Source organism: Carlito syrichta, unplaced genomic scaffold (genome assembly GCF_000164805.1).
Source record: "Carlito syrichta isolate Samal-C Ts95f unplaced genomic scaffold, Tarsius_syrichta-2.0.1 Scaffold153629, whole genome shotgun sequence".
In the NCBI taxonomy this organism is placed as follows: Eukaryota; Metazoa; Chordata; class Mammalia; order Primates; family Tarsiidae; genus Carlito; species Carlito syrichta.
Window position 1 is genome coordinate 337920 of NW_007097725.1, and position 26639 is coordinate 364558.

The window sequence follows — 26639 nt, forward strand, 5'->3', positions numbered from 1 at the left end:
GAACCTGGAGCATGATAAGGGAACAGGAGGCATAGAAGCCGCTCTGAAACGCTGAATTTCCTGAACTTGGAAGTTGCCAGGCTCTTACTTTAAAACACACACACACACACAAATATAAACAAAACCTGCTGTCATTTTGAATTTTTACCAGTTGTTGGTGTTCCCTAATCTTCACAAAGAGGCCCAAAGCTGTGAGGCATGACTGTCAGTGATGAACGGGTATCCACAGGGATTTGGGAAGAAAGTTGTGAATTGCCTGGCAAATATTGTCCCTCCTCCTATTAATGCCAGGTTGTGTTTGTGTTGAAAAGCCATTATTCCAACAGTTGCATCTGGTTGTGCCAAAATAATACTTAGGACTGAATTTCCAGATTTTCACATGGCTACTTAATTTTAAGTATGAGTAATCCTAAGGTGTTCCTAATTTCAAAACTTTTGGAAAAATTGAAAAAGCTTTAAAGCCACAATAACATTGATTGGAGGGAATACTTCATTTTTCCTACAGACAATTTGACCTTTTCCTAATAACTGTTAATTCTGGCAAACTAATTTTTCAAAAGTACTTACTATTAAGATAAGGGGAGAAAGTTGCTTTGCCAATACATGACACTTATATATTTAACTTGCCTAGTGGCAATAAGGATGATTGGCAATCTATTGAAATGGTTAGTTGTTATTTTTTTTTAAAGTAAATATTTTCTAATTTTTCCCTTTGGTGAATCAGAGTAGCAACTAAATTTAATGTCAAATATTAGTTATAAGATAACATTGGAAGCCACATAGTTTATTCGATCAGCTTAGTTTTCTCCTTGTTTTTCTGTTTTTGGTTTTGTGGGGGGGGGTTGGTTTTTGTTTTGATTTTTATGAGTCAGAGTCTCACTCTGTCTCCCAGGCTAGAGTGCAGTGGCACACTCATGGCCACTGCAGCCTTGATCTGCTGGGCTCAGACAGTCCTTCCACCTCAGCCTTCCAAGTAGTTGGAACTACAGGCACGTTCTACCATGCCCGGCTAATTTTTTAAATTTATTGTAGAGGCACAGTCTCGCCAATTGTCCTAGACTGGCCTCGAACCCCTGGGCTCAGGGCATCCTCTCGCCTTGGCCTCCCAAAGTTGAGATTGCAGGCAAGAGCCACCATACCTGGCCTTGTTTTTCTGTCGTTTTGACAATTGTACTCTGAAACATAAAACTCCAAGTTCAGCTTTGTGGGGTGCTTTTTTAAAAAAACATTATCTTTCTACTATAAAGTTACTTCTTTATCGCCAAAAACAGTTGGCGGATTTAGATTTGGACGTACCCCCTTTGTGATGAAGAAAAAGGGAAAAAACAGACTTTCGTATACTGATTAGATTTCATGAGACCTTCTAGTAAAATGATGGATGGTCATTTTCCTAAGTCCTTTTTGTTTGGAAAGCTCTGAGAGCTGTGACTCGGAGTGCCTCATTTCACTAGAACTCATTACTGACCGTGGCTGCTTCTGTTTCCATCAGGCGTCTGGATGCTAACCATATTACCTCCGTCCCCGAGGACAGTTTCGAAGGGCTCGTTCAGCTGCGGCATTTGTGGCTGGATGACAATGGCCTGACGGAAGTGCCTGTGCAGCCCCTCAGCAATCTGCCCACGCTGCAGGCGCTGACCTTGGCTCTCAACAGAATCTCCAGCATCCCTGACTTTGCATTTACCAACCTTTCAAGCCTAGTGGTTCTGTAAGTGGCCACCTTTAATACCATATGTTTGTGTTGATGGGGGGGAGGGTGCAGAAACAGGGGCTTTTTTGTTTGTTTTGTTTTGGGGTTGGACTCACCCTCTGTCACCCAGGCTGGAGTACAGTGGCACAATCATACCTCACTGCAGCCTCAGCCTCCAGGGTTCAAGTGATCCTCCCTCATCAGCCTTCCAAATTGCAGGGACTAAAGGTGCACACCACCATACCTGGCTATTTTTTTTTTTCTAGAGACAAGGTCATCTCGCTTTGTTGACCAGGCTGGTCTTAAACGAACTCCCGGGCTCAAGCAATCCTCTTGCCTCAGCCTCCCAACGTGCTGGGATGACAGGTGTGAACCACACGCCCAACCAGAAACAGAAACTTTTGTTTTGATTTGAGTAACTATTAAATAATCTTGGATGTATATGAACATTTTTCCATTAGAAATCTTTTTCTTTCCTGTTGATATTCTCCCCTTCAAGTACTAACCAGGACTGACCCTGCTTAACTTCCGAGATCAGACGAGATCAGGCGCGTTCAGGGTGGCATGGCAGTAGAACCCATTGGTTTCCAATGTTCAGCAAGTATGCGGTGTGGAGTGAGAACTGACTACCCAATCCCATTTGGTTTTTGTAGTCAGGCATTGGGATATTTAACTATACCATTTTTTTTACACACCAATTTAGACATGGGAAACAATGATAAAAGTTGCTAATTGGGAGATGTAAAAGTCATTTTGATGCTTTTTTTTTTTTCCCATAGGCATCTTCATAACAATAAAATTAAAAGCCTGGGTCAACACTGTTTTGATGGATTAGACAACCTGGAGACCTTGTAAGTATATACCACATTGGGGTATTGACAGTCTAATTTTGTGCCTCATTGTAGAAAAAGAAAAGAAAAATGGTCTTCTGTTCAGCTCACTATTAATTTACTTTAATGTGTGACCAAATTCTTGGCATCAAATAACCCACTCATGAATACTAATCTAAGTTTACACTTAAACATGGTTCTTCAGTGTGAACTTCATGTTATTTCTCCCAAAAATACATGTTAAAAGCAGCTCATTCTACAAAGATTTATGTTTTTTCCAAAATGGTTTTTTTAAAAATGGATGACAGTTCTGAACTTGGAAATCTCTAAAATGAATTCTGGATAGTTCTTATGTTTGTTTTTTTCTGTGATCTCAATTGCCTTACATTTGAATTGGTATGCTGGGCTTGAAGACTATGTATGTTTTCACATGCTAAAATGTAACAAATTAAGATTTTATAATTTACTTCTGATACTCTTGTTGATGTTCCCACTAGCTAAAGTGTTCAGGACCTCTGACTTTTGCAAATGTCTGTTGCCTACTAGATAAGTAAAAGACACCATGCAGCTATGTATAATTGAGAGTGGAGTCTTTGTTTTTGTTGCTTTAGTTTATATTAGTTGCCTTTATTCAAAGATACATAAGTTTGCTATTGTGATGTAGTGAACGATTCAGAGAATGTCCCAATTAGATGAGTGAGTGAAGCTTAATCAGAATGCCTAGGTTTTGTCATGTTTTGTTCAGCCTGATTATCTATTATTAATAGATATTTGAAAGTTGAAGATATTGAAGATCATTCCAAATTCAGATCTCTGCTGTTAAGTGTGTAATATCTACTGTAACAAATAAAAGATTTAATGGGTCTCCTGATTCTAGACTGTGCACACTATTCCAGCTGTATTAAAATCACACCTCTTCTTCCCAGCTAAAAATTTTTATTTGCTATTTTTCCTTCTATGTAAAAAAGAAAAACAAAGTAGATCTCAGAGGAGCTGGGATTTTAATTTTGTTTTATTCTCATTCTGAAGTCAGTCATGCCCCACTGCTGAGGCAAGACCTCATCTCTACAAAAAATTAGCCAGGTGTGGTGGCGCACACCTATAGTCCCAGCTACTTAGGGGTTGAAGCAGAAGGATCACCTGAGCCCAAGAGGTGGAGGCTGCAGTGAGTTGTGGTCATGTCACTGCACTCCAGCCTAGGTGACAGAGTGAGACCTCGACTCAAAATTTTTTTTTAAATCATATGCCAGCATACCCTTTATGTTAAGGAAAATTAAACTTAACCATTCTCAGAACCAAGGCTTTTTTAGTACACATCACTGTGGCTTGTCTCGCTCCTCGTTAATGCAACATTTTCAGTGATTTGTAGCTTGCATGAGGACAGCTTCTTGTTCTTACCTCAGGTCATCATGCTGATACAGGGGCTGAGGTCATACCAGAATTTCAGGAAGCCACTCCCAACTGCCAACAAAAGCCTCAATTTCATGCTGTCATTTATAAATGGACATTGAGTAAATTTTGTTTTATGGTGAATTTTCTGAGAAATACATTCAGATGATTTGTTTATTTAGTGCATCAGTAATACATGATTCTGAGAATTCTTTGACCTTGTAAATTTGTTGACCCAAAAACATCACAGAAGAAGAATGCTTTTTTTCCTATTCAGTATTCTAAGAAAAGGTATGCATTCAATTAAACTCCTTTGAAGTTTTGAATGACAGTCTGGTTGATAAAGATTACAATTCAGAAGATGTGGTTTTTTAATAATATTTTTAAATATGTACCAAAATACCTTATGAATTATGACCTCTGCTCAATACAGTTATGTATCTTTCCCCCATTTTCTTTAGGGACTTGAATTATAATAACTTGGGGGAATTTCCTCAGGCCATTAAAGCCCTTCCTAGCCTAAAAGAGCTGTGAGTATTACTTTGTTCTTTTTATGCCTTAATATCCCTGGAACTCACCATCTAATGTTCCAACACTGAGATTTTAGAGTATCTTTGTTCCCTTGCATGAATCTATAATACACATAAATGCATGTAATCATACAAACTGGATTATGTTCGCTGGCACAGACAGCATAGATTACTGTATTGGTTTAGTGCTGGTAGAAGAAAAAGGTACGATGGTATGGTCTCTGCCTTTAAGGAGCTTGTAGTCTTAGTCTTGCTGGGGAGACCAACCATGTAAGACAGACAGCTGCTTCTAGGGGGAAATAAATGCTGAATGAATAGGATAAGTGAATCCAGAAAAAGGTCTCAGGAGGTGGGGTGTGGTATTTCACACCTGTAATTCCAGTACTTTGAGGGGCCAGGGTGGGAGGATCCCTTGACCCCAGGAGTTCAAGACCAGCCTGGGCAACACAGTGAGACCTTGTCTCTACACAAAATGAGCTGGGCATGGTGGTGCATGCCGGTAGTCTCAGCTACTTGTGGGGCTGAGGTGGAGGATCACTTGAGCTCAGGAGGTAAAGGCTGTGGTGAGCTGTGATCATGCCACTGTATTCCATCCAGTCTGCATGACAGAGTAAAACCCCAACTCAAAAAAGAAAAAAAATTAGGCTTCATGGAAGCTCAGGGAAAGGCTTGAAAGAATGGAAATATTTAAATGAATGAAAGGAATGAGGGAGCATTTGGATGGTGGGTTTGTCATGAGCAGAGACAGTGCATGTGTGTGGCATAATAGGGATTGTGTGTCATGAGTTAGTTGATAGTTACCATTCTAAGGTGCATTGCCAAAAAGACTAAATGCAGGCTGGGCTCGGTGGCTCAGCCTGTAATCCCAGCACTTTAGGAGGCTAAGGCAAGTGAATTGCCTGAGCCTGCGGGTTCAAGACCAGCCCTGGAAACTTACAATAAATCAAAAATTAGCCAGGTATGGTAGTGCACGCCTGTAACTACAGGTACTTGGAAGACCGAGGCAGAAGGATCACCGGAGTCCAGCAGGTCGATACTGGGGTAACTGTGAGTGTGCCGCTGCACTCCAGCCTGGACAAGGGAGTGAGACTCCAACTCAAAAAACAAAAAAAAAAACAAAAAAAAGAATGCAGGCTTTGGTAAGAGAGGTTTTGAGTATAGAACACCTTGCGAGTCTCACTGTCTCAAGTTCTTTGATGGTGAAGCAACCAATAGATGCGTCAAGGGACCAAACAGCACTGTGCTAAGCAGTGGATTTAAAAAGAATTCAGTGTATACCTGAAAAGGAAGAGATGGAAGTAAAAATTCAGAATTCCCACACCTTCGAGAATTTTTATATGGTCCTTATCAGTTGTATTTTATATAATGTTGGGTTTTAATTTATTTTGCAAGAGAATACTGAATTTCAAAATAGTTTTTTCTTATCTTTCCAGGGGATTTCATAGTAATTCTATTTCTGTTATCCCTGATGGGGCATTTGGTGGTAATCCACTCTTAAGAACTATGTAAGTATTTTTGAAAGATACCTTTAATATATAATCATGTAAAGCCATGTCTGTATGATGCCAAATATCTAGATAAAGATTGAAAATTCAGACTTTTAGATACGTGTACTCTGTGAACATAGATTTGATATCAGCGTGCTTGCGAACATATGAAAACTTTGCTTTTTTTGGATATTTTCACAGACATTTGTATGATAATCCTCTATCTTTTGTGGGGAACTCCGCATTTCACAATTTATCTGATCTGCATTCCTTGTAAGTACTGTGCAAATTGAGAAACAAACCTAAACGTTTATACAGTTGTTTTAATGGAAAACAAGAATTTATCATTGGACCTCCAGAAAACAAAATCTTTTTTTTCCCTTGGACAGAAGTCCAAAGGAGAACACTGGAGGTATATGATGATTCTTATTTATTTGAACACTTGGCCAAATTATTACTCTTTCAAGTACATTCGAGAGATGAATCTAGTTTTTCTTTTTAGTTGTGGGAGTACTGTCATTTTAAGCTGCTTGAAAGATAAAATTTTAACAAGAAATTGATACAGACTTTTTAAATCTGAAACTGGTTTCTCTCAATTCCCTGAAGAGTCCTTCGTGGTGCAAGCATGGTGCAGCGGTTCCCCAATCTTACTGGAACTGTCCATCTGGAGAGTCTGTAAGTGTGCCCCTCTGCAGTGGGGTCATGTCGGGCTATCACTGTGGGCCTGCCAGGAGGGTGCCAGTGCTTTTCAGTGGGGATGTGGGTTGATGCTGATTCCTCCAGCTTGCATGAGTATCATGCATGGAGAGGGATACATTGGGTTTGGGCTCAGTCAGCTCAGGAGGCCTGCAGCCTGGCATATGAAAAAGTCATGGAAACTATAAGGCAGTAATGAAGTGCCCAAGTAAAAGCAGTGCTTTAGGAATTCAGAGGTAGAAGCAGTCGGTGTAGACCATCCCAGAAGGCCTCATGAAGGTGGTGGAACATTTGGAAATTGAACACTCTCAGGTTTCCCAGAGCGGAGTCTTTTATTTAGAAAGGCAGGGTTGGGGAAAACTGGGAATACCAAAAACACGCTCGGGGCTGGCATATGGATGAGCAAATATAGCTAGGATTGCATATTTTTCAGGGGATGAGGGCGGTATGGAGAAATTGAAGGATAGTTGGGGATCAGCTAGTAAAATGTCAAGACTTGAAAGTTGAACATTTGGTTACGGCCGTGTTTCCCAGTGAGTGGGCTGTGAAAGGGTTGCAGGTGCCTCTCAGATAGGGATGACCTCAGCTCTCCAGACGGCCAGATGTGGCCTGCGGCGGCCAGGTCTCCGGCCACAGGCGCCTCACCACAATGTGCCATGTAGATGTTATGACTGTCACGTGTGCCAAGGTGTTAAAAAAAAAAAACAACTTAAGAAACATAGAAATAGACTTTAAAACTTGGCCCTTAAGGGGGTTGGGAGGTGTTGAGAATGTTTGAGCAGGCAGTGTGAGGAAGGGAAGTAGAAGAGGCTACGAGAGAGAGAAAGAGAGAGAGAGAGAGAATGGGAAGGTGGTCCTGGGAATAGTCCACCCAACCATACACATCCAGCCACCAGAAACCCAGGACTTCAGTCCATCACTGGATTCTTTGCAGAACAAACAGCTTGGTCTATCTGAGAGTCCTCCACCCTCTGTGTCATTTTGCCCTTTCTCTGAAAGAGTTAGATCTTTTTTTTTTTTAATTGTCGCCCAGAGTGGAGTGCAGTGGCTACTCCCGGCCACCGCAGCCTTGACCTGCTGGGCTCCGGCGATCCTTCCACCTCAGCCTTCCAAGCTGCTGGAACTACAGACGCGTGTTACCACATCCAGCTAATTTTTTGATTTATTGTAGAGATGAGGTCTCACCAAGTTGCCCAGGCGGGTCTCGAACCCACGGGCTCTGGCAATTCACTCACCTCAGCCTCCCAAGGCACGGGATTACAGGCTGAGCCACCGAGCCCAGCTAAGAGTTAGATCTTAAAAACTTTGCAGTGAAAGAAGTAACAGGAACTGCTGGTGACTACAGATGGAAGCGTGGAATGAGAGGAGAATAAGAATATTTAAGAATGTGGCTGGGTGCAGTGGTTCCGCCTGTAATCCCAGCACTGTGGGAGGCGGAGGCGAGAGGACTGCTTGAGTCCATGGCCTCGAGACTAGCCTGGGCAAGTTGGTGAGACCTCGTCTCTACAATAAATCAAGAAAAATAAGCCGGGCATGGTGATGCATGCCTGTTGTTCCAGCTACTTGGAAGGCTGAGGCAAAAGGATCGCATGAGCCCAGCAGGTCGAGGCTGTGGTGGCCATGAGTGTGCCACCACACTCTAGCCTGAGTGACAGAGGGAGACTCCAACTCAAAAATAAAAAATAAAAAATGCTGAGCCAGCATGGCTGAAAGAAAAGACAAAGTCTTGGGGTGGGAGGCTAAGTTGGTGTCATGTGTTTTGGGTGACGGCACTTGCAGATGATTGTGACCAGGCTGTTACTGTGGATTCGTGTTTTTCTCTTGGTCTGTGTGGGAAGCCAAGCCCATTCTCCAGATGATGTCCGCTTCTCTCGTCACCAGCTTTTTTGCATTACTGTGAAGTGACAGTAATATTGAGGGTTAATTCACCTTCCCAATTGCTAATGCTGGGGAGTAGTAATTAGGCTGAGGGATGTCAGACTCTAGCCCCCGTGTAAACATATAAGCATTTATTTTTCTGTTGGCTTGAATTATTTCTTAGATGAACTGTGTTTTTCCACAGGACCTTGACAGGCACAAAGATCAGCAGCATACCTGATAATCTGTGTCAAGAGCAAAAGATGCTTCGGACTCTGTAAGTTGGATTCGTCTTCCCTTGTCCTCATGCCTGCCTTTTATATATCCATACACGTTTGGTTCCACGTTTAAGGAACTATTTTCACAAGGGGGTCTTGGGGTATAATGACTTCTTATTTGTTCCCTTCATGGAAATGAGCAGGTATTTGAGTAGTCCACAGGGGTAGGGAATGTACATTTGAGTTAGATATTAGGGTTATGAATACAGCTTACATCTTGTGGCTTTATTTTTTAAAAAAGTAAAACCAAGCTAAGTTCTTCCTAAACCTTTTCTTTTCCTGACTCTTTTTCCTTATTCTAGTTTCCTCAGGGGTGTTATCTCCCCCTATTCTTCTCTCTTTTATCCATAACCTAAACAGGAACTAAATTTTTCCTGAATCAGGAATTAACCAAGGGTGTAACTTTCTAAAAACTGTAAGCTGACCTGGAAACTAAAAGTAAATAAAGGCTGTAAAAATGTCACCAGAATCAACAATTAAGTTACTAAGTTGTTAATAAGTATTCAGTGGAGGAGATAGTAACGGAATAAATGACTGATGGATCAAGCAAGTACAGTCATTCATCACTTAACTGTGGGGATGTGTCCTAAGAAACGCGTCGTTAGGTGATTTCGTCATCGTGTGAACATCAGAGTGTCCTTACACAAACCTAGAGGGTGTAGCCCACTACACACCCAGGCTGCATGATATAGTCTATTGCTCCTAGGCTACACACCTGTACAGTGTGGCACTGTACTGAATACCTGCAGGCAATTATAACCCAATGATAAGTATGTGTATATCTCAACATTGAAAATGTACAGTAGAAATACAGTATTATAATCCTAATTCTGCACATTGTCTACATATGTACACCTAGTCGTACACATTGTCTGTCATTGACCGAAACTTGGTTGTGCTGGTCATGACTATAGTTAAATGGTGTCATGGGATATCAGACTTAAACATGGTGATCACCATCAAGAAAAAAGTGCAGTGAGATTAAGTGTTAACTAGTTCTGATGTTTGATTTAATATAAACATTTTTTAAAAATGTGAGTAAGCATATCTTTAAAATTTTTTTAGAACTTTTTAACTAAAGAACAACACAGAAATTAGTTATGGCATAAACAATATTGGGAAAATATAATTTTTTAAAATCTGTAGCTTTGCCACTTAAAACAAATTTTATATAATTTCTATATCATTTTTCTATATTTAATTTAATATATTTATGTTGCATGCTTCAGTATAGTTTAATGTATTTTATATTGTCTTTACTCCGTATTATATACTGGAACTTTACAAATATTAAGCCTGTTGTACTAATGAAGTGTTCTAGAAGCTTACAAGTCTTGGGGGGGAATAAAGTTGCTTTTCTAGTCCAGCCATATCTCTTTATTACAGATCTTAGCACTGATTTCAATGCTTCTGAGTACCACTCTTTTAATAAAATATTCTGTCCATAACATAGCATTAATTTGATTAATTTCCATTGTTTAAGGGACTTGTCTTACAACAATATACAGGACCTTCCAAGTTTTAATGGTTGCAGTGCTCTGGAGGAAATGTAAGTTGGTTTTTGACCTACTCTTCTTGCTGTGGTGTATTGTTAGTTCATTGAGAGTTTCCTATTATGAATAAATGGTTTAAATATTAAGAAATCAGTGGGAAGTAGAAAGTATTTAGGAAAAGAAAAAAAAATAAATCAAATTCATATAATCAGGTATTCCTGTAAACAAAAGGTCACATCATATCAGATGTGTTCATGCAACCAGTTGTGTCAGACCCTTAACTACTCATTGGGGGAGGGAGGCATATATTAAAAACAAACAAAAGCTTGTCCTGGCTAATGAGGGAAAGCAGGCATGAATACCAGCATCCACCGTGTCCTGTGTAGGACAGCTCCGATGGAAGTTGGTTGGGAGATGAGGGGAGGGAGACATGAATCCTCCCATTTTTTATCTCCTTCCTCTAACTTGATGCCTGTGGTCCTTGTCACAGACCTGTTATCTAGGATCCTTTCCCGCTGCATCATCTTCCATCTCTCACATCTGAGTGGGGCTATCAGGCATTTAGATAGCACACCAGTTAACTTCCAGTTCAGTATGGGGTGGAATGCCAATTAGACTAACCCTTTCATTTTATTATTATACCAATTAGGCTAATCTTTTATTATTATTATTATTATTATTATTATTATTATTATTGATCCGGAGTCTCTACTCTGTCTCCCATGCTGGAGTGCAGTAGCACACTCACAGCCACTACAACCTCAACCTGCTGGGCTAAGGCAATCCCTCCGCCTCAGCTTTCCAAGTGGCGACAACCACAGGCATTCGCCACCATGCCTGGCCAATTTTTTAATTTGTTGTAGAGATGAGGTCACACCAAGTTGCCCAGGCTGGTCTCAAACTGCTGGGCTCAGGCAATCCTCTCACCTCAGCTTCTCAAAGTGCTGGGATTACAGGCATGAGCCACCATGCCCGGCCTAACCTTTTCATTTTATAGATGAGGAAAAGGGCTGTTCTCTCACTTTCAACAAGATCAATAAATGTTCCATACGATTGGGTCTTTAAACGTAAAAAGCTCAACTAAGAAATGTTATTTTTCTATATAGAAAATAATTTTTTTCTTTCTAATCTCTCTCTTTTTAAAAATTATTCCTTCTTTTTAGTTCTTTGCAACGTAATCAGATCTACCAAATAAAGGAAGGCACTTTTCAAGGCCTGACATCCCTAAGGATTCTGTAAGTTTGTCAATAATTATCACAGATAAATAAAAAATTTTAAAACTATATGTTAATTTGTCATTATGATTTCTATGTTAATATGTTCAATTAAAAATAGGATTTATGTTATCTAAATATTTTTGCTTAGATTTTACCACTCAGTACTACATAAATAATCTGCTTTCAGTATTTTTTACTTTACCTAACTGATGGTATTGTGTGTTGCTGAGTGAGAAAGTGTCATATGTATAACCTGAAAGATGTACCTTGTTTGTTTTTAAGTTATAATTGTGAGGTTTGCCACTTCATCGGAGAAAGGGTAGACAGACTACAGCCTGTGAGCCAAATGCAGCCTGCCTCCTGTTTTGATCGATTAAGTTTTACTGGAACAAGGCCAGGTCTTTTGTTTAAGTGTTGTCTGAAGCTGCTTTCACCACACTATCATAGCAGAGACTGTATGACCCACAAAAGCGAGAATATGTACTTTCTGGCCTCTGAAGAAGAAGTTCACTGACCCCTGCTCTGGTGTGCATGTCTATCATGACAAATACAGCGCCTGTGCCAAAAAAGTACTTATTTAAAAAAACCATTTGTCAGACCAGGCAACTTGGCGAGACTGCATCTCTACAATAAAAGAAAAAAAAAATTAGCCGGGCGTGGTGGTGCATGCCCGTAGTTCCAGCTACTTAGAAGGCTCAGGCAGAAGGATGGCCTGAGTGTGCCACTGCACTCCAGCCTGGGCGACAGAGGGAGATGCCAAACTCCCCCCCAAAAAAATCATTTGTATTTGCACCAGGCATTCTAATATTCACTTGGGAATATACAGGTGACTAAGGCAAAGCTTGTCATTCACTGTCTTCCTAGAATTTTAGTGCAGAAAACAGTACACCAAATTAGTTGAACATTTTTATAAGACAGAAAAGTTTGAAATATGGACAGTGAAGTGAAATTACATATATTGAATACAGTTCTCCAGTATCCCCCCTCCTTTTATTTTTTAATTTCAGAGACAGGGTCAATCTGTCATATAGGCTGGGGTGCGGCAGTGGGATCATAGCTCATTGCAGTCCCAAACTTCTAGGCTCAAACGATCCTCCTGCCTCAGCCTCAAGTAGCTGAGACTATATGCACGTGTCACCATGTCCAGCTAATTTTTAAAAAACTTTTATTCTTTGTAGAGACAAGGTTTCTATGTTCCCCAGGCTAGTGTTGAACTGGCCTCGTGATCCTCCTGCCTCAGCCTCCCAAAGTGCTAGGATTACAGGTGTGAGCCACCGCACCTGGTTTATATTCATACTCCCTTTAAGAAGTGCAACAAGCATTCTACTAGAAGATATTTAATCGGTAGTTGGGTTGCTGGATGTTTCCATTTTGGAGCCTAACTGTATGGGCCTGGGCAGTTGTCGGGAAGAAGGCTGGCTCCTAGCTGCCATCTCTTCCACTAAGAGACAAGGAAAACCCGGTCTTTTCATGATTTAGACCCAAGGGTTGAGTTCTCCTTGTTATCCAGGAGCTGTATCATAGAATGAATTTATCCAGTCCTTGAATTTCCCTTAAGGTCCAATTGAAGTGTGGTTGCAGATTCTCTGTTTTCTTAATTCTGTAATTTCAGAATTTCTCAGGGCGTGGTCCTGAATACAGAGCTGGCTCTGCTGTTAATGTGATTTTTAGTTCCTGCTTGGGAAAAGAATGGTATCTGCAGCCTACTGGAATGCTCTTGCTCGCATATTGATTGTCTGTCTTCCCTGGGGACCTTATCACTAACCTTTGAGAAGGCAAATAACATGAAGCCGGGTTTTCATTTTCAGCTTTGTCAGAAGCTAGGCTTCTCCTCACCTAGCGAATAGTACCAAGGGTTATATCCATCATTCTGATGAATGATCAAGTGGAGAGAATTCACAACTGTTCTGAAGGAGATGACAGCTTGAACCACTGCAACGGGGAGCACAGTCCAACAGCTACATGGCTGTGAAGGAGAGGCATGCAGCCGAAACGGGAAAAATGTTGCCGGACAAGATGGAAGAGCTTTGTTATCTTACTGGGGATATTGTGTGACTGCCTCAGGTTGTGAAGTACAGTTTACATAACTGACTGGCATTTTGAGTGTTTATTTGAAAAGATTAACATGCTTCTCTTATAATTGCAGAGATCTGAGTAGAAACTTGATCCATGAAATTCACAGCAGAGCATTTGCCAGGCTTGGGCCAATAACGAACCTGTAAGTAGACGATTATATGCAGCGAAAGATCATGAAAGTACTAGTAACTAGTGCTACAGGGACATGCGTTTTAACACCGTCAACTCAAAATACTTTTCTGTGTAGTTGTTCCCTTGTATGAATGCTAAGCTGCATTGATGATAAAAATCTTCTCAAATGACAAGATGCGGGCTAGATCTGTCATGTGAGCACACCTCAGCTTCATCTTAGGGATCTGATATTCATGATGTTAATCCACGTGTAGATTTTTTTATGTGATTTGTGTCTTGGGCATTAACTTGAAGTCTCATTCACATTTAGAGATGTGAGTTTCAATGAATTAACGTCGTTTCCTACGGAAGGCCTGAATGGGCTCAATCAGCTGAAACTTGTGGGCAACTTCAAACTGAAAGAAGCTTTGGCAGCAAAAGACTTTGTTAATCTCAGGTGTGCTTTTTGCTTATTTTTATTTTTGTTTGAAGTCATGGTAGGCTCCAAAATTATAGTGTCCTGTTTTTTTGCTGTAGTTCCCAGATTTTCTGATAGGCTATAATTTAAGAGTATTTTATACCCTGATCCTTGCAAATTTGGTAAAAAAAAAAAAAAACAACATGAGTATGATTCTGTAGTTTTTGAGAACATCAACCAGGGCCCTTGATGCTCTCAAAAAGATAATATAGTTGTTCATTAGAAAGGGGTTTTGTTTTTTGAGCCAGGGTCTCACTCTGTCACCCATGCTGGAGTGCAATGGCACAATCACAGCTCACTACAAGTGTTGATCTTGTGGGTTCAGGCAATCCTTCCACCCCAGCCTCCCAAGTAGCTGGGACTACAGGTGCACACCACCACACCTGGCTAATTTTTTAAAAGATGTTTGTAGAGGTCTCACTATATTGCATAAGCAGGTCTTGAACTCCTGGGCTCCGGCAGTCCTTCTGCCTTGGCCTCCCAGAGTGCTGGGATTACTGACATGAGCCACTTTGTATGACGAACTTTTCATTAGCAGCAAGACGGCAGAAACCATGTTAAGTGTGAACCTACAGAAAACTGGTACTGTGCTGGAAAGAGGGCTTGAGAATATTATTGTGAGAGAAGAGAACAAGCATTTTCACTGCATTCATCAGGACAAAATCAATTCATTTAATGGCGTAAAGTCACAAAATGACCTGGGACATCAATTTTGTGTCATATGATAAATTGGGCATAGTTAATACACGTGTGAAAGGAGTTGTGAAATTTTACTTTAAATTGTATTATGATTGCATTTTAAATGTGGCTCCATTTGCCTCCAACTGTTAGGAGATATCCTGCAGAGAGATTGAAGTTCTTGGTGTCATTTGACACCAGAACTCTTTTCACAGATGAGGCCACTGGAGCCCAGGGAGGGTGGAGGGCCAGCCTAAAGCATGTGACAGTCGGGCCTGTCTGACTCCCAATCTGGAATTTTCAAAGACGGGAATACTTGTGAACACGACAATTCTACCTGTGTATCTGCTCTTCAATGCAGATTCTACCACTTTCTTCCAGGTCTTTATCAGTCCCGTACGCTTATCAGTGCTGTGCATTTTGGGGCTGTGACTCCTACGCAAATTTAAACACAGAAAATAACAACCTCCAAGACCACAGCGTGCCAAAGGAGAAAGGCAAGTGCATGGATTTCTTTTAAATGGACACTCTGTCAGGCACGGATGAAAGATCCTCTTATTGCAGTCAGTTTGTGCAGGCACAACATGGAAGTCTCTCGGAAAAAATGGCATTCACTGAGTTACCACCATCTTTATCAAGTTGTGAAGCCTCCTATAAATGGAACATATTGACATCATATGCAGTGGAGGAAATTGCAGGAAAATGGGGTCCTCGTGAGTTGGGTACATTTTTAATTAGACATACTTTGTCATCTATACAGGTGTCGCTGCTGCAGCAAACGCCACCGTCACTGCTGAAAGTGAAGAACACAGTCAGGTCATTATCCACTGCACACCCTCCACAGGTATGCCCAGCCTCTCCTGCTGCGGTTTCTTGCTTTCAACAAGCATTAGGCAAACGTAAAACTTCTGGGGAGAGGCATTCGAGGAAGGCCTCTGACTTGAAGGGTGAGCCATGTACCAACACCTTGGACGTCTCCTGCACAGTCTCAGGCCCAGAACTGCACCTAGAATCCTGGGACTCGGGCAATAAATTTCTGGTCTAGAAGGATTATTATTATTTTTAAAAACATAACGTGGTCCATTCTCATATAGGAAGTTTTAGTGTTAGTGGGTTTTTTGTTTTTAATCGTAACCTTTCCTTTCTAATCGTAACCTTTCCTTTCTAATCTACTTCATTGACTTTAGTAGTCTTGAAAGTTATTAAACTGACAACATGTATTTGGTTGTGATTGTCATATTCTGCCTAATTTACCAGAGAAGATGGATTTACCATTTTACTGTTTAAAAAAAAGGGATTATTATTATTTTTTGAGTGTCTTACTCTGTCACCCCAGCTGGAGTGCAGTGGTGTGATCACAGCTTATCGTAGGTAGCCTCAAACTCCTGCATTCAATTGTCCTCCCACTCCCGAGTAACTGGGATTTTGGGTGTGCGCACCATCACACCCAGCTAATTTTTTGATATTTTGTATCGACGAGATCTTGCTATGTTGCTTAGTCTGGTCTGGAGCTCCTGGGCTTACACAGTCCTGCCGTATCAGACTCCCAAAGTGCTGAGATTGCAGATGTGAGCCACGGCAGCTGGCACAGATGATATATTTGGGTTAAATTGTGTGCTACAAAGTAAATTCCTTTGTTAATGTGATACCACACAGTGATCTGGCCGTTGATTTTATGAATTGGAATCTCCAAGTGTTATGGATTTACTAATGATCCACTGATGATTACTTCTTCTTAAGGGGCTGTGTTTATATTCTTTGAATACTTAGCACAGTTCCTGTATAGAAAAGAAGCTTTAAGTTACCCAGTACGTGAATAAGGTTTGCAAGAATCATTTCAGTTTATGTCATTTATTTTGTTGTGTGTCAGTCCTGATGTTAAGTTTTGGAGGTTGGGGTGCCCCTCACCACCCACTTGTCCCACTGGGATCTGCGTGTTGATGAACATACGTGAAGAACCGATGGGCCCGGTGTGGTGGCTCACACCTGTAATCCCAACACTTTGGGAGGCTGAGGCGGGAGGATCAACTAAGCCCATGAAACACAGTGAGCCTAGGAAACATAGCGAGACCTTGATTCTACAAAAACTTAGCTGGGCGTGAAGGCACATGACTGTAGTCCCAGCTACTTGGGAGGCTGAGGAGGAAGGATCCCCTGAGCCCAGGAAGTTGAAGCTGTGGTGAGCTGTGATTGTCCCACTGTACTCGAGCCTGGGTGACAGTGAGATTCTGACTCTGACCCAATGAAAAGGGAACAGCACCTTTACTGGAGAGGAGTCTGGACTTGGATATGCCATGATTCCATTTAGCCCACACTGAAACTGAACCTTGGGTGTGGCCAGGACGGCTAGTCTGAGCTCACCTCCTCGGGCAGGCCCATCTCTCCTTGGGAGGGGCTCTGAAGCCTGCCTCCCTCTGCTCAGGTGCAGGAACACAAAGACACCCATGTGCTTCCTGCAGATGCAGGAAGGGAAGGAGAGCCGGGACCTTCTGTTAGAGCTTAGGAGGTGGGATGGGAACCCCACCTCACCCACTTCTGAAACCGTTCTTAAAAGACATCCTAAATTCTCAGGTAGATAAGCTATTCCTTCTCTATGAGGAAAGGTGAGTTGAGATAACAGAGAACGGCTCTTTGAGGTGGAGAGTAAAAAGAAATTTAAAAGAAGAAAGCAGGCACGGTGGCTCATGCCTGTCCTCCCAGCACTTTGGGGGGCAGAGGCCAGAGGATTGCCTGAGCCCACAGGTTTGAGCCCAGCCTGGGCAACATGGTGAGACCACACCTCTACTATAAATCAAAAAACTAGCTGGGTGTGGTGGCACACGCTTGTAGTTCCAGCTACTTGGAAGGCTGAGGCGGAAGGATCACCTGAGCCCAGCAGGTCAAGGTTGTGGTGGTTGTGAGCATGCCAGTACACTCCAGCCTGGGCGACAGAGTGAGACTTCAACTAAAAAAATAAAATAAAAATAAGAAAAAGGTTTCTTGTGTTATTTGGAAGTCAGATAAAGGATGCAGAATTGGCTTCTTAGGTCTATGGATATCATGACAATTTAAAATGTTTTATTGGACATACCAGTTTCATGACAGTTCACCAAACATGTCTGCCAGGCAGTTGCAATATGTAGTTTTCTTGTGCCTCATGGTCAAAATTTTGTCTTTCCTGATTTTTTCAATAAAACATTTGTCATCGGTGACATAACCAGCATATCAGAGTCAGTTGCTGGAATGCGCACAGTTCAGCCAATAACTGAGTTCTTGCAGTCCCAGTTTGTGTCATGTAGGGTCTGACTGTCCACAGCTTTGCATGAATAGTTCACATCTCTGTGGGTTGGTCCTTGCTGCACTGTCTTACTGGATGACCTTTGCTAGGTCAGTCAAACACCGAAATGCCAATTTCTCTGGATGAAAAATGGGGTAATTACATGTCTTTTAACCTGACTCATCAGGCTGCTTGAAAGCCATAAGAAAATATATAAAAATATGTGTACATACATACACGTATAAGGTATGTTGGGAATAGGAAGGAAGAAATTAAAGTCATTTGTTTATTTATTTGAGGTGGGGGTCTCACTAAGTTGCCCAGGCTGGTCTCAAAACTCCTGGCCTCAAGCCATCCTCACACCTCAGCCTCCCAAAGTGCTGGGATCAAAGGCATGAATTACCATGCCCAGTTTGTTTATTTTTGAGCCACGGTCTCACTGTGTTGTCCAGGCTGGCGTGCAGTGACATAATCATGGCTCACCGCAGCCTCAACCTCCTGGTCTCTGGTGATCCTCCTGCCTCAGCCTCCCAAGTAGCCGTCTGTGTGCCACCGTGCCTCGCTGATTTATTATTATTATTTTTTTTTTGTAGAGATCAGCTCTCACTATGTTGCCTAGGCTGGTCTCAAACTCCTGGGCTCAAGCAATCCTCCTGTCTGAGCCTCCCCGAATGTTGGGATTACAGGCATGAGCAAACATGTCGGCCTAGTCAAGTTTATTTTTAAAACAGCCTAGTCCATGACTAAAGTGTCTTAAAAGCAGTAATTTTTCAATTTGGTTTGATTCAGGTGGTAGCGGATTTAATGATTCTATAAGCCATGAGGCTTACCAAGTCACAGCATATGAAATACGGCATTTTCTAAATTGTTCCTCCCTCTACCTCCCTCCCTCGCTCTCCCCGCCACTCTCGTTTCAGGTGCTTTTAAGCCCTGTGAATATTTACTGGGAAGCTGGATGATCCGTCTCACCGTGTGGTTCATTTTCTTGGTCGCGTTGTTTTTCAACCTGCTTGTCATCTTAGTGACATTCACATCCTGGCCATCGCTGCCTTCCTCCAAGCTGTTCATAGGCTTGATCTCTGTGTCTAACTTACTCATGGGCGTCTACACGGGCATCTTAACTTTCCTCGATGCCGTGTCCTGGGGCCGATTCGCCGAATTTGGCATCTGGTGGGAGACCGGCAGCGGCTGCAAGGTTGCCGGGTTTCTGGCGGTCTTCTCGTCAGAAAGTGCCATCTTCCTGTTGGTGCTGGCAGCTGTCGAAAGAAGCCTGTCCGCCAGAGACGTGGCGAAAACAGGGAAGAGCGATCGCCTCCGACAGTTCCGGGTGGCCGCCCTCTTTGCTTTCCTGGGTGCTGTGGTGGCAGGCTGCTCTCCCCTCTTCCATGGAGGGGAGTATTCTGCCTCGCCCCTGTGCCTGCCCTTCCCGACGGGAGAAGCACCGGCACTGGGCTTCACCGTGACCTTGGTGCTGCTGAACTCGCTGGCCTTCTTGGCGATGGCTGTCGTCTACACCAAGCTGTACTGCCACTTGGAGAAGGAGGACCTCTCGGAGCACTCACAGTCCAGCATGATCAAGCACGTGGCGTGGCTCATCTTCACCAACTGCATCTTCTTCTGCCCCGTCGCCTTCTTCTCCTTCGCCCCCCTGATCACCGCCATCTCCATCAGCCCCGAGATCATGAAGTCGGTCACTCTGATCTTCTTCCCGCTGCCGGCCTGCCTCAACCCAGTCCTGTACGTGTTCTTTAACCCAAGGTTCAAAGAAGACTGGAAGTCACTCAGGCGCCGGGTGGCCAGGAAGAGCGGATCCGCGTCGGTCTCCATCAGCAGCCAGCGGGGCTGTGTGGAGCCAGACTTCTACTACGACTGCGGTGTGTACTCCCACCTGCAGGGCCACCTGACCGTATGCGACTGCTGTGAGTCATTCCTCCTGACAAAGCCGGTGTCGTGCAGACACCTGATGAAGTCACACAGCTGCCCTGCGCTGGCAGTGACCACGTGCCAAAGACCCGAGGGCCACTGGTCTGACTGTGGCACCCAGTCAGCGCACTCGGACTATGCAGATGAGGAAGACTCCTTTGTCTCGGACAGTTCGGACCAGGTGCAGGCCTGTGGGCGAGCCTGCTTCTACCAGAGCCGAGGGTTCCCGCTGGTGCGCTATGCCTACAACCTGCCGAGGGTTAAAGACTGAAGGGCTGGTATGCAGCCGTCTTCCCCGTCGGCCCAGACCCCAGTGCTTATAGAATGAACCCTGTGGTCTGTCTGTTCTTTCATCCGGGAAGCACTTCTGTCATCCCTGTCTGGTGTCCCTCAGAAGTGGGGGAAGAGGTGGCAGTTTAGTTCTCAAACCAGACATTTTCAAAGAACAGGTGCCTAGATTATACATGGGTGGAAAATGCGATGTCCAAGCAATGTATGGTGTGTTTGAAACAAATCGGTAACTTGAAAAGGATTTTCGCTCTAGGATGGCAAGCAATACGATGTTAGGATTTTCTGGTCCACGAGAAGCAAATTTATACCTATTCCTGAATCAAGCACAAGATAAAAGAACAGCTGTTAATATTTTTGAAATGAATACTTTAAAAATGTGATTTTCTATAACTGAAGAAAATGTCTTGCTAATTTTACCTAGTGTTTCACGTCGATCCAGGATTAAACGTTACTGCAGGGCCAAAAAGGGGATGATCTCCCAGCTAGAACTGTGAGGCTATATGTAGGCATTACTTCACTGCATTTTTCTGTTGCCATCTTTGATATAAGAGAATCGTACGTGTTATGTGATTTATAAACCTAAAGCCTGAAAACGGGGTTAAAACAATATTAACAGCTGTTAGATTTTAAAAGATAGTTGAACATTTGTTTTCAGTCATCATACATTGCTTTGGTGTGGCCACAGTAATTTTTTCCTCGGTGTTTTGTGATCTGATAAATACTAAATCATAACTTGGTAAAAAAAAAAACAACAAAAAATACCCTTGTAATTACTAGGAAAAAGTAAAGGGCTGATTGCTGTGTGGGTTTTGATTAGACGAAAACACTTCAAAGTGGGGGTTTTAATAGTATCTGAGGGATCTGATGGCTCTGTGTAATGTTCCTGTTAATAAACACTTCCTGGTATCATTAGCTCTACTGATATTTTCCAGTTTTATTGCTATATTATCTATTTATAGTTTGCCTTATATAGAAAGAAAATTTGGGTAACTAATTGCTTTTAATTGGAAGAAACGGGGAGTAATTATGGCACAAAGGACATTATTATTATTATTATTATTATTATTATTGAGTTAGAGCCTTACTCCGTCACCCAGGCTGAAGTGCAGTGGCATGCTCACAGCCACCGCAGCCTCGACTTTCTGGGCTCAGGCAATCCTTCCACCTCAGCCTTCCAAGTAGCTGGAACTACAGGTGTGTGCTACCACACCCAGCTATTTTTTTTTTTTTTTTTTTTTGATTTATTGTAGAGAAGAGGTCTCACCAAGTTGCCCAGGCTGGTCTTGAACCCCTGGGCTCTGGCAATCCTCTTACCTCTGCCTCCCAGTGTTGGGACGACAGGCGTGAACCACCGCACCTGGCCCAAAGGACTTATTTCTTAGTGAGCTGGATTCTCCTGAACCTGTGCTATTACATGAAAACTTCCATACATTTTCTCCATGCGATTATTTTCAAAAGAACCTATTCAGTAGCCCAGATGTTGAGTTCTGGATAGACGATAAATATGTTATTAAGAAAAAAAGAAGGAATAAAGCGTAGTCCTATGTCTTTAAAAATTAAAAATTTTACATGATTCTCATCTATGGACTTTTGACATATTACTGTGTGCAGTCTTAAAGTTATAGTTGTTCAATATTTTTTGAACAATGTGCTAAATCGGTAGCAAGCCCACTGCCATATTAGTTATTCTGGATATACTAAAAAACATTAAGCTAGATTGCAGTTTAATAATTAAACTGTACATACTGTGCATATGATGAATTTTTATCTTATGTAAATTATTTTTAGAACACACGTTGGGAAATGTGGCTTCTGTTCATTTCGTTTAATTAAAGCTACCTCCTAAACCATAGTGGCTGCCAGTAGCAACATGTTAAATTGTGTGGTTTATATACTTTTTTGCATTGTAAATAGTCTTGGTTGTACATTGTCAGTGTAATAAAAACAGAATCTTTGTATATCAAAATCATGTAGTTTGTATAAAAGTGGGAAGGATTTATTTACAGTGTGTTGTAATTTTGTAAGGTCAATTATTTACAAGTTTTAAAAATTGCTATCATGTTTGTATATTTACACATCTGATAAATATTAAATCATAACCTGGTAAGAAACACCTAATTAAACTTTTTTTTTCCAAAATTCAAGTTATTGAAAATTTTTCATTTTATTCATTAAACAATAGAATAACAGATATATAAAATGTGTTAAACTGTATTATATATGGTATGAAATACAATATTGTACTCAACGTTTTGAATTATTAAAGTTTCTAGAAAGCAGTCTATTTTGCCTTAATTTATAGGTATATTGATGAATTTACTTAGTTTAAAATAAGCACATTAAATTTTTTTAAGTGGAGAGTATTAGAAGAAATGTTAGAAGTAACCATTAGAAAACTTTGGATATTTATCTATAAATATTAAGAACACTGCTGAAGTTTAGAAGTAAGGTTTCATTCTATCTTAAGTCTAAACCATAGAAAAGAAATAACAAAATTTAAGAGACTACTATTAATTCTAAATTTAAAAGCATATGATTTTTTTTTTTTTTTTGAGTTGGAGTCTCACTCTGTTGCCCAAGCTGGAGTGCAGTGGCACGCTCCCAGCCACCGCAGCCTCGACCGGCTTGGCTTGGAGGATCCTTCCACCTCAACCTTCCAAATAGCTGGAACTACATAGGTGCATGCTACCACACCCAGTTAATTTTTTGATTTATTGTAGAGACGAGATCTCACCATGTTGCCCAGACTGGTCTCGATTCCATGGTCTCAGGCAATCCTCTCACCTCGGCCTCCCAAAGTGCTGGGATTTTAGGCTTGCGCCACTGCGCCCAGCATAAAAGCATATGATTGAAAGACTGCATGGTATTCAGTCAGTGGCCCAGATGCTTACAAATACGTCAGAATTAACAATCGTCAGGTCCTCATTTTACAGATGAGAAAACGAAGCAAAGGGCTTAATGAAGTTTAAGTGAATCCCTGAGACACAGCTAATTAGGCTCCAAACCAGAACCCAATTCTTCTTAATTCTGGACACAGGTTTGTGTGTGTGTGCATTGTGCACTTCATATATGTTTGAAATTTCTCTAACAAAAAGCAAAAGCTGGGCACAGTGGCTCAGCCTGTCATCCCAACACTTTGTAAGGCAGAGGCAGCAGGAGGATTGCCTGAGCCCAGGGTTTGAGACCAGCCTGGACAACTTGGTGAGACTTCGTCTCTACAGCAAATTAAAAAGTAGCCAGGCATGATGGCATGCCCCTGTAGTTCCAGCTACTTGTAAGGCTGAGGCAGAAGGATCACCTGAGCTCAGCAGGATGAGGCTGCAGTAGCCCTGAAATGTGTCACTGCAGTCCAGCCTGGAAAACTCCAGCTCAAAAATAAAAAGTAGCAAGAATAGTATCATTACCCCAACACTCCACCCTTCAACCCATGGTGTCACTACTTTGACAATTATCCACAGCACATGCTTCTTGTTTCATCTCACCCCTCCAATCTCTCTGGCCCTTGGATTATTTTGAGGCAAATCTAAGACATCATACCGTTTCATCTGCAAATACTTACCCATGTCTAGGGATAAATGTTTAAAGTTGCATAATCTGTTGCCACAGGGCTAACTGGTAATGGAATTATTTTTGTAACATAAGGATTTTTAAGCCAAAGTCACTTCACTTACACAAGGTAATGGAGCCAGCAAAAAATAATCTCAAATATACCATGAAAGTGAAAATAAATTAGAAACAACGTTAATCAGTACCCTAAAACTTGATACACCCTCTTTTGAATTTATTTTACATTTACGTATAATTCTGGCCATCTTGATTCTTGACTTAGCCCCCGCAATGAAAAGGCTCTGTAAAAAACGACACCACAACTGAATTACGTTCAGACACTAGAACTCCATGACTTTGTCCCGCCTTTGGGCATTCAGTACTCTAGAGTGTCAAGCAATAGTTGGTCAAAATGATCCTGAAGTATCAAGGAAAGATTATGCCCTGTTGAGTAAAACATCTTAAGGAGGCAGAGAAGTATAAGATGTTTCAGATTCCCATACCAAGAGATTCCAGCGGAAACGTCTTGGAGTTTGCACACAACTTACAATTGTATCAGGTCCTGAGCTAGAAACTTTTAGGATCCATGAGATAATATGAACCTGTGAGGCAGATGACGTCCCTATTTTACAGAGGAGCGAGTTAAGATTGGAAAGGCCAGACAACTTGTTTAAAGAAATCTTTTGAGCAAGACAAAAATCAGTGGTTCAAGTCCGGGTCCCTTTCATACTAAAACTTGTGTTTTTTCCACTACGTTTCAGTGATGTCAGGTTGTATGGGTCGGAAAATAGCTTCTCAAGCCTACTTCTTTATAAAGCCCTAAAGCTGCCCGGGGCTTTTTGATGAGGATGTTTCTGATTCTAGAGAGGTTCTGATAAAAGGTTTTAACTGGATATGTCAATATGGAATAACTGGAGTAGAGACTAAAACTCCATTAAGCCAGTTGTATTCCTTAATTTTATTATTCAGTTGTAGTTCTCCAATTTTCTTCCATTTTCATTTTGCTTTTAATGAAATTTTAAACAAAACATTCCATTGAAGTCATTTTAACCATGCCTTATTTCATTATTCATAACTCCTGCCACCTGGATTGGCTTTGGTTGCTTTTATTTCTACTGCATGTAATTTTCGTGTCCAATTTTGCAGATCTAGGTTATGTTCAAGATTTTGCATCACTCTGGTGACAAACTTTGCTGTTTTAGCCATTGCAGTTTTCACTTTGTGATATTTCTGCTGGTAATATACATTATGACCTGGGCAAAAGCAATATTTACTTACAAGTGTACACAGTTTTGTCAGCAAGAGTAGGGCATCCAGATTTATTGTCTGTCACCTGTCCCTTGCTGCCTGTATCTCCATCCTCGACCCCTAAGAGGAAAGTGCCCCTGAAGTCCCACACACTTGTTTCTTTCCTCATAAAATGCATAGTACAGCATATTTTAATAGGATCATTCTTGATCACAAAACCGCTGAGGAACTTAGATAAGGGCAGGACTTATAATTGCCTTGTGCCCGGTGTCTTGTCCCCGGTGCCTTGTGCAGGCCCTAGCACACACTAGAGAGAGCCACAAGCTCACATGCATCGATAAATTAGTTTCTTTACAATGCCTGGCAAACGAAGTGCTATCAAAACACTGAAAGGTGGTCCCAGAAGTGCATTTTCTGGAAACCTGGACAAGGGGTTCGCCCCCCCCCCCCTCGCCATCTCCTCAAAAACTACCACCTTGTGCTTTAAGAAGTCACGACTGGCCGAGCGCGGTGGCTCACACCTGGAATGCCCAGCACTTTGGGAAGTGGAGGCAAGAGGAATGCCTGAGTCCAGGGGTTCGAGACCAGCCTGGGCAAGTGCGCGAGACCTCGTCTCTACAATAACTTTTAAAAATTAGCAGGGTGTGGTGGCGCGTGCCTGTAGTTCCAGCTCCTAGGAAGGCTGGGGAGGAGGGATCGCCTGAGCCTAGCAGGTCCAGGCTGCGGTGGCCTTGAGCATGCCCCTGCACTCCAGCCTGGGCGACAAGGGTGAGACTCCAATCCCTCCCCCGCCCCCAAAAAACCCACAACTGGTGCTTTTAAATGCTGACCTTGGGATAACACGGGGGGTCGTTCTGGCTTCTGCCCCTTTCCCTTTAAAGGTACCCGCCTTATTCAGTGGCAGCTGCTACAGTTCATGAACACACGATCTGCAGCACCACAGCACACGAAGGATAGGTCTCCGCCCCCGGGGTCGGGAAGGCCCGGAGTTAAAGCACGCCCAGGAGCCTGCAGGCAGCTTGCCGCGGAGAGGAGAAGAGCCCACAGAGCCAGCGCGGGCGGGAAGGCCGCACCGCGCAGGCGCGAATAAAGCCCTCCCCGACGCCAGGCGTCGCCACGGCAACGCGGGCCCGACGCCGGCTCGGATTGGCTGGGCCCGGCGCGCGCGGGGCCTGCTGGGAGAGCGCGGCCCGCCGGCCGCGGTCCCGCCGGTTTGAACGTGGCGGGCCGGATGCGGGCCGCGGGGCGGCGGCGGGAGGCCGCCCCTCCGCTTCCCTACGCCGGCTTCCCCGCCGGCTGCAGACCCGGGTCTCGGCCCTCCCCCGGCGCCTTCTCCGTCCTCCTGACGGGCGGCCTGGGGCCGGGGCCGGAGGGGGAGAGCCCGCCGCCGAGCTGCAGCGATTCCACCCTGTCGCTGCTGTCTCCCCTGGGCCGGCAGAGCCCCCGGTTCGACGAGGCCGACGGCGACGGGGAGGACGAGGAAGACGTGGACGGAGACGCACCTGACTCGGCGGCGGCCCCGGCGGCGAGCCCGGGGGCAGCGGAGTGGCCGGGGCGCGCCCGGGAAA

General features: G+C 42.9%; 2 protein-coding genes across 2 annotated transcripts in view; both read left to right on the forward strand.

Annotated features, from left to right (window-relative positions):
* The window catches only part of LGR4 (leucine rich repeat containing G protein-coupled receptor 4), a 66860-nt gene extending 45532 nt beyond the window's left edge, over window positions 1-21328 (forward strand). Inside the window, exons 6-19 of the mRNA XM_021708953.1 lie at window positions 1490-1705; window positions 2467-2538; window positions 4368-4436; window positions 5870-5941; window positions 6125-6196; window positions 6530-6598; window positions 8682-8753; window positions 10238-10303; window positions 11411-11482; window positions 13611-13682; window positions 13983-14108; window positions 15189-15304; window positions 15568-15651; window positions 18981-21328. Of these exons, the coding sequence (XP_021564628.1) occupies window positions 1490-1705; window positions 2467-2538; window positions 4368-4436; window positions 5870-5941; window positions 6125-6196; window positions 6530-6598; window positions 8682-8753; window positions 10238-10303; window positions 11411-11482; window positions 13611-13682; window positions 13983-14108; window positions 15189-15304; window positions 15568-15651; window positions 18981-20257 (2455 nt within the window). The 3' untranslated portion in view covers window positions 20258-21328. The remainder of the gene's footprint in view (window positions 1-1489; window positions 1706-2466; window positions 2539-4367; window positions 4437-5869; window positions 5942-6124; window positions 6197-6529; window positions 6599-8681; window positions 8754-10237; window positions 10304-11410; window positions 11483-13610; window positions 13683-13982; window positions 14109-15188; window positions 15305-15567; window positions 15652-18980) is intronic.
* Window positions 21329-26302: 4974 nt separating this feature from the next.
* The window catches only part of CCDC34 (coiled-coil domain containing 34), a 27553-nt gene continuing 27216 nt past the window's right edge, over window positions 26303-26639 (forward strand). The window contains exon 1 of the mRNA XM_021708954.1: window positions 26303-26632. Within this exon, the coding sequence (XP_021564629.1) occupies window positions 26303-26632 (330 nt within the window). The remainder of the gene's footprint in view (window positions 26633-26639) is intronic.